Source organism: Chaetodon auriga, chromosome 14 (assembly GCF_051107435.1).
Source record: "Chaetodon auriga isolate fChaAug3 chromosome 14, fChaAug3.hap1, whole genome shotgun sequence".
NCBI lineage: Eukaryota > Metazoa > Chordata > Actinopteri > Chaetodontiformes > Chaetodontidae > Chaetodon > Chaetodon auriga.
The window spans coordinates 20,996,957-21,012,500 of record NC_135087.1 but is presented as its reverse complement, the minus strand read 5'-3'; the positions used below and the strand labels follow the sequence as shown (position 1 = coordinate 21,012,500).

The following is a 15,544-nucleotide window of genomic DNA, read 5'->3' as shown; positions in this document are numbered from 1 at the left end:
TATGTTGTTCATCCTCTTTCTTCTGTGATGTCGTTGTAGCCTCTGGTGGGCTGTGGTATGCTAACCACATCTAACGTCCATCATAAAGGGATGGCATTTCATTACCATACTTTAACATGTACAAATTTGCAAAAGCAGACCTGGAAGCGTGTCCTCTCTGATGCAAATTTCTGGAAGTGCAGCATGGCCTCTAGTACTTTCCTATGGCCTCCTGGCACCAGACATACTGCCCCAAGGATCTCTAACACTGCAACCTGAGCAGAGAAGGAAGAAGGCTCGATCAGAAATGAAGAGGAAGAAGTATTTACTGGGATACACCAGATCAAGTTTTATTCTTAATACAAAGTCATGAAAACCAAAACAAGAATATATCATCGTCATCAGCGTCAGTTTATGATATGATATGATGATGTCCTCAGATCTTGGCTAAACTGCTACTAGCAGTGCAGAGGTCACTGTCTCTGGTGGCATCCTGTCATAACCAGTGAGGTCTTTTAGTAAACTGACAGATAATCTGTCCACCTCTTTAACAAACAGCATGATTCTGTTGTGTTATGGGACCCTCCATTTATGACAAAACAAATGTAGACAGCAGCATACAAAGAAAACTACTGCAAGCTTCAGCATGTATCAGATGTTTCTTCCTGTTGCTCTTTTCTTGTACATTATCATAACTTTGAACAAATTTTGTCTCAATATAAGATTGTAAAATGTGTATTAAAGTATATAGTACAGCCTAGTTTGGTCTATTTTTGTGGTCTTAATATGTCTCCTTGCTGTCTTTTTTGTGCCTCTGCTGTCCTTTTCTTGTTTCTTTCAGGTTTGCTGTCTTTTTTGTGTCTCTCTCAAGTCTTTCTGTGTCTCTTTCAGATCTTTTTGTGTCCCTTTCAGGTCTTTTTGTGTCTCTTTCAGATCTTTTTGTGTCTCTTTGCTGTCTTTTTGTTCGTCTTTCAGGTCTCTTTTGTGTCTCTTTGTGGTGGTTGTGCGTCTCTGTGTGGTTGTTTTATGTCTCTCGTGGTCATTTTGCTTCTCTTTATAGTTGTCTGATGGACTTTTTCCAACAGAAACATTAACAGTCACTTCAGACAGAGGGGACCTGGGACCAGTCTGTCCAGGGAACAGTCCATGTAGGATGGTGCCTAATTTCAACCCGCCTGTATTCACCAACCCTCTCACCATCTATTAAACCTGCTTCATAATTATAGAGAAAGTTCCAAACTTAGTGATTTGCTGTGTGTGTTGCCTGTGTATACCTTGGTTTTAATGTTTTCAGTGGTGAGACTTTGAGCGATGATATTAATGCTCTCACAGTGACCCAGGACATGAGCTCTGCCCTGAGAGTTGTTCATCAGAGCTTTGATGCAGCCGATCAGTGAGGTGTGGATCTGAGACTCGGTGGTCTCATAGTCCATCGACTTGAGGAAATTCAGGACACAAGACAGGCCGTCCAACTCAATGAACCGCGTCACAAACCTGGGGGAGATGAATCAGAACGGCAGGTTCAGGTTATTCTTTAGGTGACCCAGCTTTGGGAAATCTCTACATTTTCAGAATAACATGTGTGAGAGCTGGAACTGAACCTCATCGGCTGTGTCCTCAGTGCTGTCTTTAGGTCATCTATGATCTGATGCCTTCCCTGCTCTTCATCATCCTCCAGTGACAGCAGAGTCTTCCTCTGGGAAGAGAGGAGTTAAACAAAAGAGTTCCTCAAACTATCGCTTTGGTGGTTTATGTGATATCAGCTGATATTAAGTTAGGAAAAACTGCAATGCCATTTAAACTAACATTATCATTCAAAAACAAATATATCAATATACCCTGAAAAAAAATCACACGAATTTAAAAAAAAAGAAAAAAGAAAAAAAAAGGTAATAGAGTCTAATCTGTGTCTGTGAATAGGCAGAATCAACATGAAAACAGACTTCAGTGTTACTCACAGCAGCCATGGACCTGAGCTGGTCAATATAGTACTCTGGCCAGCTGGTTGCTCCTTTATTCTCCTCTGCTTCCTGAAATACACACACACACACACACACACACACACACACACACACACACACACACACACACAGAGGTCAGGCTCATGGGTAGATAACACATTGATGTGTCATATGTCATCTATTGGACTCCCATATATCAAAAGAGAGGCCGGCAGCTGCTCCAATGAATGACTGTACTATAGATGATATGTTCGATGTATGGCACTTAAATGTGGGAATCTTTCAATTTAACAATGTCGTCAGATTTACACAGGATGGGTGTGAATCACACAGTGACTGGATGGGTTCCAGTCACTGTGTCAAACAACTACCTGCAGGTAACATCATAGGTAGATACAGCTGTGCATTGTCATCACGGTCTACTGGAAATATGGACGTCATGATCACACACATTTCTGAATTTTTGAAGCTTATATTCTGATTGTTGTCAATCTTTGTTAGTTACTGAAGCCGGAAAATCCAATTTTTACGAGCCAGGACACTGCTGTCTGTTCCTTAGGTTTGCCTCAAATGAAATATTTTGCAGATTGTCAGTCACCCTGTTGACATGGGGGGCCTGAAAATGACAATGTTTGTATCTCTATGAAGCTGAGAATCCGACATTTACACCCACTTCATGCAGTGGTTGACAGAGGTGAGAAAGTAAGCAGAGTTTGAACTGTCAAAGTCTCTTTTTTCATTCATTCATCTGCTTCTGTCACTCAGCAACCAAGTGCAGCACCAGCAGTGTCCACTAGGAGAGGCTGTCTGAGATATGAGCCATGAGCTTCTATCATATTTATAGGATTCATCACTTCGCTCATGTCTCTCTCAGAGCCGACATTTCAGTGTGGCCATATAGAATGAGTACAAACATTTTAGGCGTGCTTGGACAACATTTTGAAAAATCTAGTTCATTTTAGGCACACTGAACTCCCATGAGCTCAGGGTACATAAACTGCTATATGCTGGCTGTTATAATAGACTGAAAAATCTTTACCATTTTCTTACTACAGTAGATCTGCCACTTTTTCTCTGCTGGCAAAGCAAACATGGCAGCTCTGTGCTCCTCTGTGAGGTCCAGTTCATCCTGGGAAAGACCAAAGAAAGGACAGAGAGGGAGAATGAAGGAGAGAAGAAGAGAGATGCTGAATGATCAGGAGTGTTCAGAGTTTGATCGCTGGTCTGGTTTTGCACTCACCACCAGCTCAGTGAACATGGAGTCCAGCTCTTGAGGGGGGGGCATGGGCAGGGTGGGCTCCAGTGCGGCGACAGTGTTGATGTCATCATGGCGGTAAACGATCTCTGGTTGGTCGTTTTCTTTGCAGCAGCAAGAGAACAGGGAGGACAGGCTACGCCCCTCGGGCTGCTTCACCCGGGACGCCATGGTTACAGCGGGGCCTCACCAGAAGTATGGACTGAGGAGGAAGATGAAGAGTATCAATCAAATATATTGCGAATACTTCCTGATACTGATCCTGCATTCAGCAGCAGTGCGGTCACAGATATGAAAAACTGAGATCGATGTGTTGATAAGCTGCTCAAAAATGTCAAATATTTAACCAAATTGATTAGATGAATCAATGAAGGGACATTGTCTCCAGGAGACAGTCCAGAGTGGAAATACAGCAAATACACATACACACAAACACAGCCTCCTGAGCCACAACACGCAGAACCAAACAAGGCAAAACTACATCTGCATCCACTAGTGCCACACGCTGTATATGTGATCCAGTTCATGAAGCAACAGTCTGCAATCCACTGAGAAACAGCTGCGAGGGACTTTTCTGTCATACGTTACTTTTCTCCTCTTCCTCCATGCTTTAGAAAGATATTCAGAAAAAACGGGATCAAAAGGGGATTGAATTAAAGCTCCATTCTCAAAACCTTTCGAATCTAAATCAGGAACATGCACACACACACACACACAGTCACACACCCTCACCTGTTTAAAACTGTCAATCGTTTCAATATCAATACACAAAATGAGCATAAACATTTATTGGCTTGCACACCCACAACATGTCTCTGTCATTGTTTACGCTGCACAAACACTCGCCTCCTGTCCATCAACACCAACACGATCAAAACATGCACACGTGCAAATGAAGGCAATGAGGCGCACGGGCGTTCAGTGTCCTGTGATCAAGAAGCCGGGAGCAGTTCTCGCTCACCCTGGTGAGTCATGAGGTGTGGCTCAGCGCGCTTCCAGCACAGTCATGAGTCTGATCATTTATTTAAGGATCTGATTTATGACAGAAACAGCGCTCTGGTATGTCGCACCACACAAACAGTTTCAGTGGAGCAGTGAATAGCAGGTGCACACTCCCTCTCTGACACAGCCATGAAGCATCTGCTGATGGTACAGCGTCAGAGTCACGATGAATACATCTTTCTGTACATCTCTTTTCTCCAGGAGTGGAATAGTAATGCACGTCACAGTGCTTTATGATATGTTCCATAGCACATTGTGGTTATGTCTGGTTCTCAATGGAGATGTTCTACATTTAACATAATGTTACACTATCTTTTTATTCTTTAGTCGTTCAGAGATTGGAGCCAATATCTCTCTCAAAAGCTCTTCCAATCAAGCGCTTTGATTGGAAGAGCAGAGTTTTGAATAATATTTTCTAAATCTATCAGCAGACTTTAAATCCTGCTTTGACAGACTCAGAGTTATGATCAGCGACTGCATCTTTGGGCTTTCAAAATGTTGTTGTTCATTTGAAAAGCCTCTCTCATCAGCCTCTTGTTGCCAGCAAACTGACATTCTGTCACTGTAAAGGGGGTGAGTCAATGAGCTGTGTGATATAAAGAATTCCTAAAGGTGTGATTGAGGACAGACTTTCACAGTGTTCTCTGTTTATACATCGTGTTGGTTTTGTGATCTTTGACAGCTTGTAGCACCTGTAAACTCACATTCTGTGTTTTTAGATGTTACAAGCGATGAGGCAGAAACAATAAAGGGTGGTTAGGGATTTTCACACTCATGGACATTAAAATTTGTTGACTGTGCTATTTTCCCACAGTGCTGCAAGAATTTAACATAAATCACAGATGCTGGTGGGAGAGCCACATAAAACCCCAGAATAAATGATCAAATGTTTGTAAAACTGGCAAATGCAACTGACAGTGACATTCTAGTCCCAAGTCAGTTTATGTATTGACACTGATTTACAATGTGGTTGAAACAGACGATGCTGATTAATAACTGGCTCCCCTCTCAGTGCGTGAAGTTCAGTGTCAGCAGTAGAGAGCAGACTGGGCTGACAGGCGGTTCAGGAGCGACAGGACGGTTGTGTGAAGCATGTTGACTTGACAGACAGGCAGGCAGAGGCACACCCTCTGCAGGAAGAGTGTACTGATCAAGCCGACTGATGCTAAACCAGATTCAGTGTGAAGTCTTTACTGCTTTTAAATGAAAATGAAAGCCTGGGAAAGGCTTGTCTCCGAGAAATGACAGGTATATACAATTAATCTGCAACAACAAATATGTTGGATATATAATGCCGATTGAATTATGTCTGTATTAACATAATGAGGAAATGTTAATGAACGTCCATGGCAAGTGTGCATCATTCAGGTTTTTTATGGTTATATTTAGGCACTGACAGCACTTGGCTAATGTTAGGGAAAGAAGAAAAGTCAGCAGCGATCACAGTCTCTCTCTAACGTTAACCAAGGTGCTTTTGTTGCCTAAAACTGAGCACAGTCTGGATGTGAACCCCTGATTCTCGAGTCCCAGTCCTGCACTGTCTACACCCCCATCCTCCCTCGCTGTGACTGTGCAGTGCTTCACTCACTCAAACAAACACTGACTGATTACGTCTGTCAGCACAACGCAATTCAGAATGCAAATTAGTTGAATCGAAATGGAATTTCTACGAGACAAGGTTGCTGCCGGGTACAATTACCCATGAGGTGCAGTTGGGGCTGGAGCGTACTGTATACCTACACAGCAAAGTGGTCGTGATGACAGTGTTCATATCATGTAAGAGCTACACTTATCAGCACAGTTTAACAACTATTAGATCATCTCTGTGAAAAAGATGTGAGATTTGATTTAAGAGCTGAAAAAACCGTTTTCCCCCCTCATGTAGCTTTTTTTTTTTTACAGTCATCTCTGTCCACTTTTGTCAGGATCACAATGATTGTATATCACTGCCTTTATGGATCATATCATCACAGTCTTCTAGGTGTCTTGTGTATCACTTTATACAATTTACCCCAAAGTTTGGGAGTGTATCTATGTTCCCAGGGTCCAATGTTCTCCAGTTCAGTGCAAGCTAACCTTTGGGTCAAAATCCTAACCCTAATAACACACAACATAGGACTCTTTGTCACATCTCATGACGTGTTATATAAATGTGGGGAACACAGGACTCATGGGAACATAGGACTTTAAGGAGGAAGCAGAACAAGCCACCTAAAATATGACTTTAGGGTGGTGTGACAGTTCAGGCGATGTGCGCTTGCTTTTCATCAAAGTGAAAGTTTCTTATACAAACTAAACAAGTTTGGGTTCACCAGTGTCACTTACGATGCTCGTCGTTGCTGCCATGTGGTGGTCAGTAGTATTAATAACTCAGCGGTGATGATTGGTTCAGCGGTAGGAAGTTTATTCTTCAAATAATCTGAACACAATGTCCACCTGAGCTTTCTCTGCAGCTTTAAACTGCATCTCACAGTCTTCATCAGCAGATGGAGTTTTCTGGTTGTCACTGAATTGGTTCAATTGTCATTATGTGACTTTCAGTACTGACCTTCAGTCTCATAATAAGTGGCAGTCCGCTGATGAGGCTCAGAGAAAAGCTTGTTAAGATCATTTCGTCAGACTTTATACAGTACGCTGTCGTGCAGTTTTACCGAGTGCACTATGTCATAATTTATAAGGTCATCATAAAGTATGTCTTATTTATAAAATAACTTGCAACTATAGCTATAATTAGATCAATAAAAGCATGTATTTTCCTTTGAAATGTACTGAAGTTGAGATATAAATTAGCACTGAATGGAAATGCTGAAGTTAAGTACATTAAAACTGTACAGTTTCAGTACAGTACATGAGTGATTGCACCTCACCATCACTGGATATTACTGCAGCAGATTTTTTTCAGTCTTTGCTGTTGATAGAGAAAAGGTCCCCACAGACATTGATTGAAAAATGCTGTATTTTTTCCATCCCACAGTGTTGGACAGATGGACTCACTGAGTGGCTGACATGATCATACTTCAGCCCCACAAACAACACACACACACACGAACAAAAGCACAGGGACTCTTCCAACTATGCATGCTGACGTTTAGCACTGCTCACTGTCAGCATCCTCGCCTCAGTCACATAAATGCTTTTACATGCACATCAATGGCTGCTGCAGGGTTCTAATAATGATCAGCGCTGTGTGTGTGTGTGTGTGTCCATGTTGCATATAGATTAATGACAGAGTTATGCTCAGATGAAGCAGGCAGCTCAGAGTTTGCAGGGTTTAGTCAATAGTTTATAGATCCCAGGAGAGAAAGTGTGTTTTCAGTCAAAGGTCAGTGTCAGTGACAGAACGGCAGCGCTGGAGCTGCAAGGACAGTTCAGTCAGTCAATGTTTGCTAGAGATTGTTCTTTCCCACCATGAATGCGTGCTGTTGATGAGGCTCTCTCAGTATCTGTCACTGCTAGTTTCATGCAATTTATGTGGTAGTGAAAACCTGAGGACCAACCCAGACCAGGTCTGTGATTGGTCCTAATGCATCAGGGTGAGGCTGGTGTTATTAGAAGAAAGTTGGGATGCTGTGTATAACATCAAAAAAAACAAAAAAAAACAAAAAAAACAAAAATGTGATCATTTGCAAACACAACCATGTGTTCACGGTGGTGAACTTCTCTCCATCCTCACTTGTGAATGACTGAGCCTTTCCAGGATGCTCCTTTCAAACCCAGTCATGGTACCATCACCTGTTAACAATGAACCTGTTCACCTGTGGAATGTTCCAGACAGGTGTTTTTGGAACATTCCACAACTTTCCCAGTCTTTAGTTGCTCCTGTCCCAACTTGTTTGAAATGTGCTGCTGCGTCAAATTCAGAATAAGCAGACATTTACAAAAATCAATGAAGCTTTTCCCCAGTTTGTATTTCCATTTAATTTCATTTTGTAAATGATAGACTAAATGTTACTTTCAATGTTCATTCAAAATTGATCACAACTGTGTAACTGTAACTGTTTTCAGTTTTCTTAACACTGTAATCTTTAGCCACCACTTCCTGACATACGTCGCTTTTTAAAATGTGAAGCTCAGTGATTGGATGTTGTTTTGTTTTGTTGTGCCTTTGACTTGTTATCACAGAGCACAGGTGTCCGTCTTTTGCACTGATGACTCCACTGGGAGAATTGGGTGCCAATCAAAGCTGTTTTTAAGTGCTCCAACAGTCAATCAGCTCATGTTGTCTATGAAGAAAATCAATTGGACTTTTATTTCCGGAACCTGGGGAACTAAAAATAGCTCCGCCCCCTCAGCAATTCAATGAAACGGCTGCAAATGGCTCATTTGAACGTGTCATCATCCTCTCATGACTGGTGCTTGTTACACCACAGTTTTGCATTGCTGCTGAATTTCAGTACAGGTGTTTATATACATGCTGCCACACAATATCCAAACTAAATGACACGTTTGCAAAAGTCAAACATCAGGCTGCTGTAATGTCAGTGGCTGTTTGTCACACACAAGGTGTGAGCCAGTAGGTTTTAAAGTTTTACAGTAAAATGCACTTAAAACTTTCTGTTTTATTCACAGTCAGCATCTAGATGGCAGCGTTCTGTGAAATCACATGCACATGCTCCCAAACAGGTGAAATGTTTCATTTTAATGACCTCGTGACCTTTCCACTGTAGCACCAACATACTTTTATCCCCACATCCTGAGTCCCTGCTCTGCCATCGGCTCACGGCACTTAAGGCCGCATCAACAGATAATCTGATACAAACTGCTGCAGAGATACGCTTGTTGCAGAGAGGAAACCTGAGCAGCTTTGCTGTCTGTTCACAATACAGCTACAATAATCAATAAAGAACACAAAATACACATTGTTGTAGTTTTATACCATATAGTAACTGTTTTCTCACAACTTCAATTTACTGCATCCAGTGGATAAACTATTTCCAAAAACACTGACAGTATCATTTATTATAATTTGTTTCTTGTTTTCTTCCAATCTACCCACCTTTAAGTACCAATAGCCAATAGTTAGACTGCTTTTGATGTTTTGTTTTGTACAGGGTTGGGTTGTGCTGACGGCGTTTTGGACTCTATTTCTAAAATTCTGCCGACAGGCCTGATGAAGCCTGCGGCTCTATGATGTCACCATCCTCTACATTAAGTGTGTGGCTCATCATGAGTGTCCTACCTCTGTGATCCACTTCTATGTGACGCAGAGAGATGCCATGTCCAGCTTCAGCAGTGTGTGGAGCAGCAGGCAGTGTCAGATGAACATCTGGAGCAGAGATCATTCACTCTGTTGTCGCCACAGCGCAAAGTCCAACACTGGAACAGCTCACTGTTAAGGCTGCTCTGAATGTCTTGTGATAGACAGTTTAATGTGTTTTATATCATCCAGAGCAAAAAATGGAGAGAATATAAAATAAGGGAATAAAAATGAGGCCGAAATGAAGCTTTAACTCCAAAGACTACGGCAACTAAACTAAACAGAAATTAAAATCTGACCCTTAAGTCAGCCTGTGGAGCTTTCAGCAGAGCTGGAGTTGAATTCAAAGTGTTCAAACAGAGTCTGCAGTCATAATCCACAAGAGGCTGCTTCACTTAGAAACTGCTTAAAATACAAAATCCACAAGAGAACGAAATTTCCTTCAAGTCTGCCAGAAACTTGCAGGTGTCCAATAAAGTGCAAAATCCTCTTTCATGTGCTTCATCTGTCATCTCTGTGCATGTGAGGCAGAGAGAAACTGACCGATCAGCCTGAGTGAGAGCGTACAGTATGCAGGGAGCTCAAAACACACACTACTGCATTCCTGGTGGAGGCGGTCATGCCTAGGCCTCACCCACTGCATTGTGTGTGTTCGAGTGTGTGTGTGAGAAAGAGAGACAGACAGACACAGAGAGAGAGAGAGAGAGGTGTGACAGGCTCTGTGGTAATATCTGTTCACTGTCTGATGATGAAGACATTTTTCAGATGTTGATCAGCAGATTACTAACAATATCATGTTACATCACCAACAGGTGCAAGTAACTGGAACAGTCCTAACAGAGAACTTTCAAAGCTGAAATTTATCATTAGATTTTGTTTTTTGAAATTAACATTTGGCATGAGGTTCCATGAAATATCATGTTTATATATCAAATAGCAGTGACTGAAGACAAAGTATGGATGTCCCATGAGATCAGGCTAAATAAATGATCCTATTTCTCCATTCACTATTTTGACCATAAATTACATGTATATTCAGACATATAATATAACTGACTGTGTGTTTTTCAATTAGAGGTGTTGCGTAGGCCTGTTTTACCTCTCACTTCACAGATATTGATGTAAAATGTCTTCTCACTGCAGGACTGTCAGTCAACTTTGCAATCATAGCAGGTTCCAAACATGCATTTAACACTTCAATGGCGGGGTGATTGTTTACTTTTGGACTACAGATTGAAGCTAAAAACTAGTCATCAGTGGACTTTAAACTTGTAATTGTTATCATAAACCCACTTCCTAATCCGAGGTTTTTGAGAAATGAGGTCTGGTAAAAACGTTTCTCTGAAGCTTTGTTATAACTATAAAATCAAAATTCCTCACTGCAGCACTCACACAAACAGATTCATGAACACACACACACACACATGCAGCACAGAGATGCACATGTGTGTATTCTGAGGGCAAAGGTAGTAGCAGATGTTGACACAGTGTTGATGCAGAGTAAACACTGCTTGATACACAGAATTAGAGGTAAACCATTTGAAGAATGCTGCAAAAGGATATTTTAAATGCAATCAGCAATGAGTTCGTTTCCAATGTCACAACCCAGCTCATGGACAAATTAAGGGGAAACCACTCATGTCACAAACGTTTTCAGGATCCATTCATTACACACACCCGTGCTGCTCTTTCCACAGATGGTATCGGACGGTTAAAAGCCTCCAGGCCAAACTGAAACACTGAAAACTGCAGTGTTTTGGGAGTTTGACTCATTCTAGAGAGAAAAGTCTGGATGTTTTGTCTCTTTTGAATCTGTCTCTTGCAAATTTCTCAGTTTTATGGAAGTGCTGTAGTTAATTGCTTATATGTATTGCTTGCGTTCTACTTAATGTTTTTCAAATGGATGCAACTTTTTACTTTTAGTCTACTACACACACACACACACACACACACACACACACACACATTATAAGAAATCCTGTATATACATATCCTACTCTTACATTGTCATCAGACGTCATTAGAGTGCAATGAATACCTTGATGATTCCCTCCTACTCCTTTCTCATTCTCTCTGTCTCTGTGTGTGTGTGTGTGTGTGTGTGTGTGTGTGCGTGTGTGTTATGAAGCCAGGTGACATTCCAACACACACGATACTGTTGTAGAGCAGTGAAGGGTGCTGTTCTTTTGTCTTCAACCCCAGACTGATGGGTAATATTAGCTTTGCTAGAATAAACCCATTACCTCTGAACCTGTCAGGCTAACAGTTTGTTTCACACCACCTGCACTTGTGCAGAGACCATACTGTTCACAGCTAATGGGCCGGAGCTCGAGCAGAATCTTTCGCAGACCAAATTGGAATTCAGACAACATATGCATCAACTGCAGCTGTTGTATATGAGCATCGTTCAAACATTTGGTATATGAATGAGTATAACTATCAAACAGTTCTGCTATTATTCAAGCTGAACAAGACTGAAAGACTGATACATTGCTAGCTCCCCCTAAAGGACACGATTTCCATTACCGCCCACAGCACAGCAGTGATCAGACCAATGCACAGTAATGAGTTTATATTAACCTGACACAACAACAATGTAACCCTAATGCACAAATAGTAAAGATCAAATTCTCATTATACATCCAGTGCTTGAATTGAGATAAAAAAGTAAAAAAGGTGCCAGTTCTGAACCAGCATTTGCACAGCATGTGGCTTTCATCCTTGTATCCTGTGTGATAAATTATACTCAGGATTTACTTGACAGTAAACTTACTTTACAGTTGGACCTTTAATGATACATTGCATGCTTTAGGATTGTCCATTTTACAAACAGTAGGCTTAAACAAAGAGACACTCTAGATCTGTCATTATGAGGTTTGTAGAGTTGGTTTATATGTCATGAAGAGTAATTACAGTGAGATAACTGGTTATGGCAAGGTCATGATGTTTAAAAATTAAGTGAAAGCAACAACAACCAGTGTCGGCTGGTTGAATGTTGGTTAACCATCATTGGCTTAACCAACATTCCTCAGAGTAAGAGGCTTCTGTGTGTATTTTTTGGCATTCAGAGTTTCAACAAGGGCATTTACATCGCTGTTTTCTTTTTGTTTTGTTTTGTTTTTTGCTTTTCTTAAGGTTTAATTCAAAGACTTGTGCATAGAGGTGTTCACCTGGAGGTGACAATATGCAATATTAGTACTCATGAGCAAATGCACAGCGAGTACCAAACCAATGTAAGAACTGGATTTGTTATCTCAGTGCGGGTCCAGAAGGCTTAAATAAATGGCTGCTGATTAGCTGGTGGAATGACTGACTTTTCAACTATGAGACCAGTAAAAACAACTCTAGATGATCTGATTGGATCGGAATTACTAACACTCACACTGTGTTACATTTTGGTCATTTAAAGGACCTAAAATGCCACACTCGGACAGGGAGGACCAGACCAGAAAAGGTTAATGGCTTTAATTAGTCTTCCAAGAATGTGCAAACAGATGAATCTAGACGAATCACAGAGCTGGAGATCTCAGAAGAGGAGCTGCCAGAAGATGTCAAATCCAATTTCCACAGAAGACACAGACAAGGCATGAATGGAGACAGGTGGAGATGAGACTACAGATCCCCCACTCTGACATTTGGAAACAGAGCAGTGTCTTAATCAAAGACTAGAACCTGATATGATCAATAACAGTTGTGATTGATTGACTGTGTGAATAGCAGCAGTTCTGTGATGGTGGATTGTGCTGTATCTTGTGCATTTACTTTGGTACTGTGCTTAAGTACAATTTCAAGGTAATTTCATTTCACTTGAGAATTTCCTTTTTAAGTTACTTTTCATTCCAATATAATATGAACATGTGAACCCAGGCCACTTTTTTATTTTTACTTTTGATTAGAAAGGCACATTTTGTACTTTGCAACACTTTCATTGCAGTTTTTTTAATTATTATTTGTAATGGGATATCTTTACATTGCAGTAAAGAGTAATGATGTGAATACCTCAAAGAATGCGGTTCAGTTTGAAGGGACTAACTGATCATCTCTGCTACATCCAACATGTTCAGTGGCTGAAATGCTCTATAATAACAACAGACACTCTGGGAATTTAACTCCCAGAAGTGCTCTGATGACTGAAAGGGACACACAAAAAAGGAATGAACCGAGGAGACCAATTCAGTTGTAACACCCACGTCACTGCAAATGTCACAGTCATGTATAAGTCCTGCTGTGTTTAATACTTTAATTATGTGATTAATGATTAAACAGGGTGCTGTCCTTTCCTGTTGCCCCTCAGATCTCCTGTCCTGGTTGTGTTTGTCTTTAAATAGCCCTGCAGGGGAACAATCTTCAAAGACAGATAACCTTTAGGGTTCAGTAGAGGAAAAACAGCATTCATGACAGCAGACAGCAGCTGCCCAGCTGAACAAAGTGCTGGCCCACTTGAGGTAAAATTGTATTGTTCATTTCCTAGTTATCATTTAAAACTGCAGTTTAGTCAGATTAGCTTCATCATATCACCTTGAAATGGTTGTTACTGTGAATTTCAAGCCCAGTGGATGGAGATCACAGACATGGAAACCAGCAATCCAAGTTCTTCATATATACAGAACGCTGATTCCCACACATGAACTGAAAACAGGTGGCAAGGACGTGAAACTATTTATTTTCATTGGTGTTTTATTTCCATATATTTTCCTAACTTCCTAAAAATAACTTTAAAATATGGCACTAATTAACATAAAGTCATGGCGACAGCAGTCGCGGTGCTGCACATGGTGTTGGCTCACTGACATGTCTCACCTTGCACACCTACAGTAAACTGAACAGAGCAAGCATCAGTGTAATTCACACCTGTGCTTCTCCTGCTGCCACAAATCAACAGGTCCCATGTGAAGAATGTTCTTTTCCTGTGTTTCCTGTCGGCTACCTGCAGGTCAACAAGCTGTGCTGATGATCACTCTGGTATTAGAGAAACTAAACCAAGTACAGGGTTGCAGAAGACTTCAACAGTGAGGACTCACTTTCATTCATTATCTTCTCCTGATGGGTGGTTGCGGTTGGCATAGGCTACTTGATGATAGCTTGCGCTACATCCCAAACCAGAGGGGACTGGTGACCAGCTGCATATTTGAACTCGGCACGATGACACAGCACAGCGATCAGCAAACGGCTGTATCTGTGCAGCCTACAGGGACTGACAGATAGGAAGAAGATGAATTCCAGATTAATTGAGATGACGAGCCGCCCAAGGCTCAAACTCAGAGATTCTAGTATCCAAGCGCGTTTAACGACCTCTTCCTTACTTAACCAACTACTTTCAAGTACTTTCCAGGATTGTGGCAACACTGCAAGTAGAGGATTTCAGTTGGCCAATGTGAAGAAACAGATCTTTGAGACTCAATCATCACTGAACAAATCAGCAGCTCTTAGAGTTAGAGCTCAATGTCAGCTTGTCACCTCAGCCTAAAACTGTGTACAGTTATTTCCTGGTTAAAACATTCTGAAAGACTGCACAAATGCACAAAATCAATGATGGGAATATGAGCCATTACGCTTAATTAACAAAGCATATGTAGACCTGCTGAACTGAACAAAACAGTCCGAACCAGGAAGTAAGTGAACTTACTTTTAATCCAAAACCAAACTGAAGACCATGATGAGCAGCACTGTGACATCGCGTTGCATTTAGTGACACAGTCAAATATTGCAGCAGAGGAATGTTCATGGGCCCAGGATGTCGTCAAACATGTGATGGATCCATTTTTTTCCTCATCAATGCTCAAAACAAGACTTCATATTGGTAGTATCGATACTTCGGAGATCAATCCGCCAAAATCTCTGACAATGAAAATGTAGTCCTCATACCTTAATGACAAAATAGTTTGTCAGTGCCTTGAAAACAACTCATGCAGGAGATCGTTTACATTGAGTCTGTGTCCAACAGAGAGTGAAAGTTTACCTCAGCCGTCCTTGGATCAATTGAACTGGGTGCTGACCGAACAGTGCAGGCCAGTGCAAGGCTCAATGAGCGACTGGGAGGTACATCTACCACGTAGGACGCCGAAGCAGAGGACAGTGAGGGGGGCATGAGACGAGGGCAACTGCATGTATTGCAGGCATGTTCACTGTCAGGCATAAAAAAGGTGTGGA

The 15,544-nt window shown here is 41.4% G+C and overlaps 1 protein-coding gene across 1 annotated transcript in view; it reads right to left on the bottom strand.

The window, feature by feature from the left end:
- daam1a (dishevelled associated activator of morphogenesis 1a) overlaps positions 1–9,932 on the bottom strand; it is a 20,286-nt gene extending 10,354 nt beyond the window's left edge. Inside the window, exons 1-7 of the mRNA XM_076749570.1 lie at positions 9,377–9,932; positions 3,181–3,397; positions 2,980–3,069; positions 1,938–2,009; positions 1,581–1,675; positions 1,254–1,473; positions 141–254 (exon numbers count right to left, since the gene is read on the bottom strand). Of these exons, the coding sequence (XP_076605685.1) occupies positions 141–254; positions 1,254–1,473; positions 1,581–1,675; positions 1,938–2,009; positions 2,980–3,069; positions 3,181–3,366 (777 nt within the window). The 5' untranslated portion in view covers positions 3,367–3,397; positions 9,377–9,932. The remainder of the gene's footprint in view (positions 1–140; positions 255–1,253; positions 1,474–1,580; positions 1,676–1,937; positions 2,010–2,979; positions 3,070–3,180; positions 3,398–9,376) is intronic.
- Positions 9,933–15,544: the final 5,612 nt, after the last annotated feature.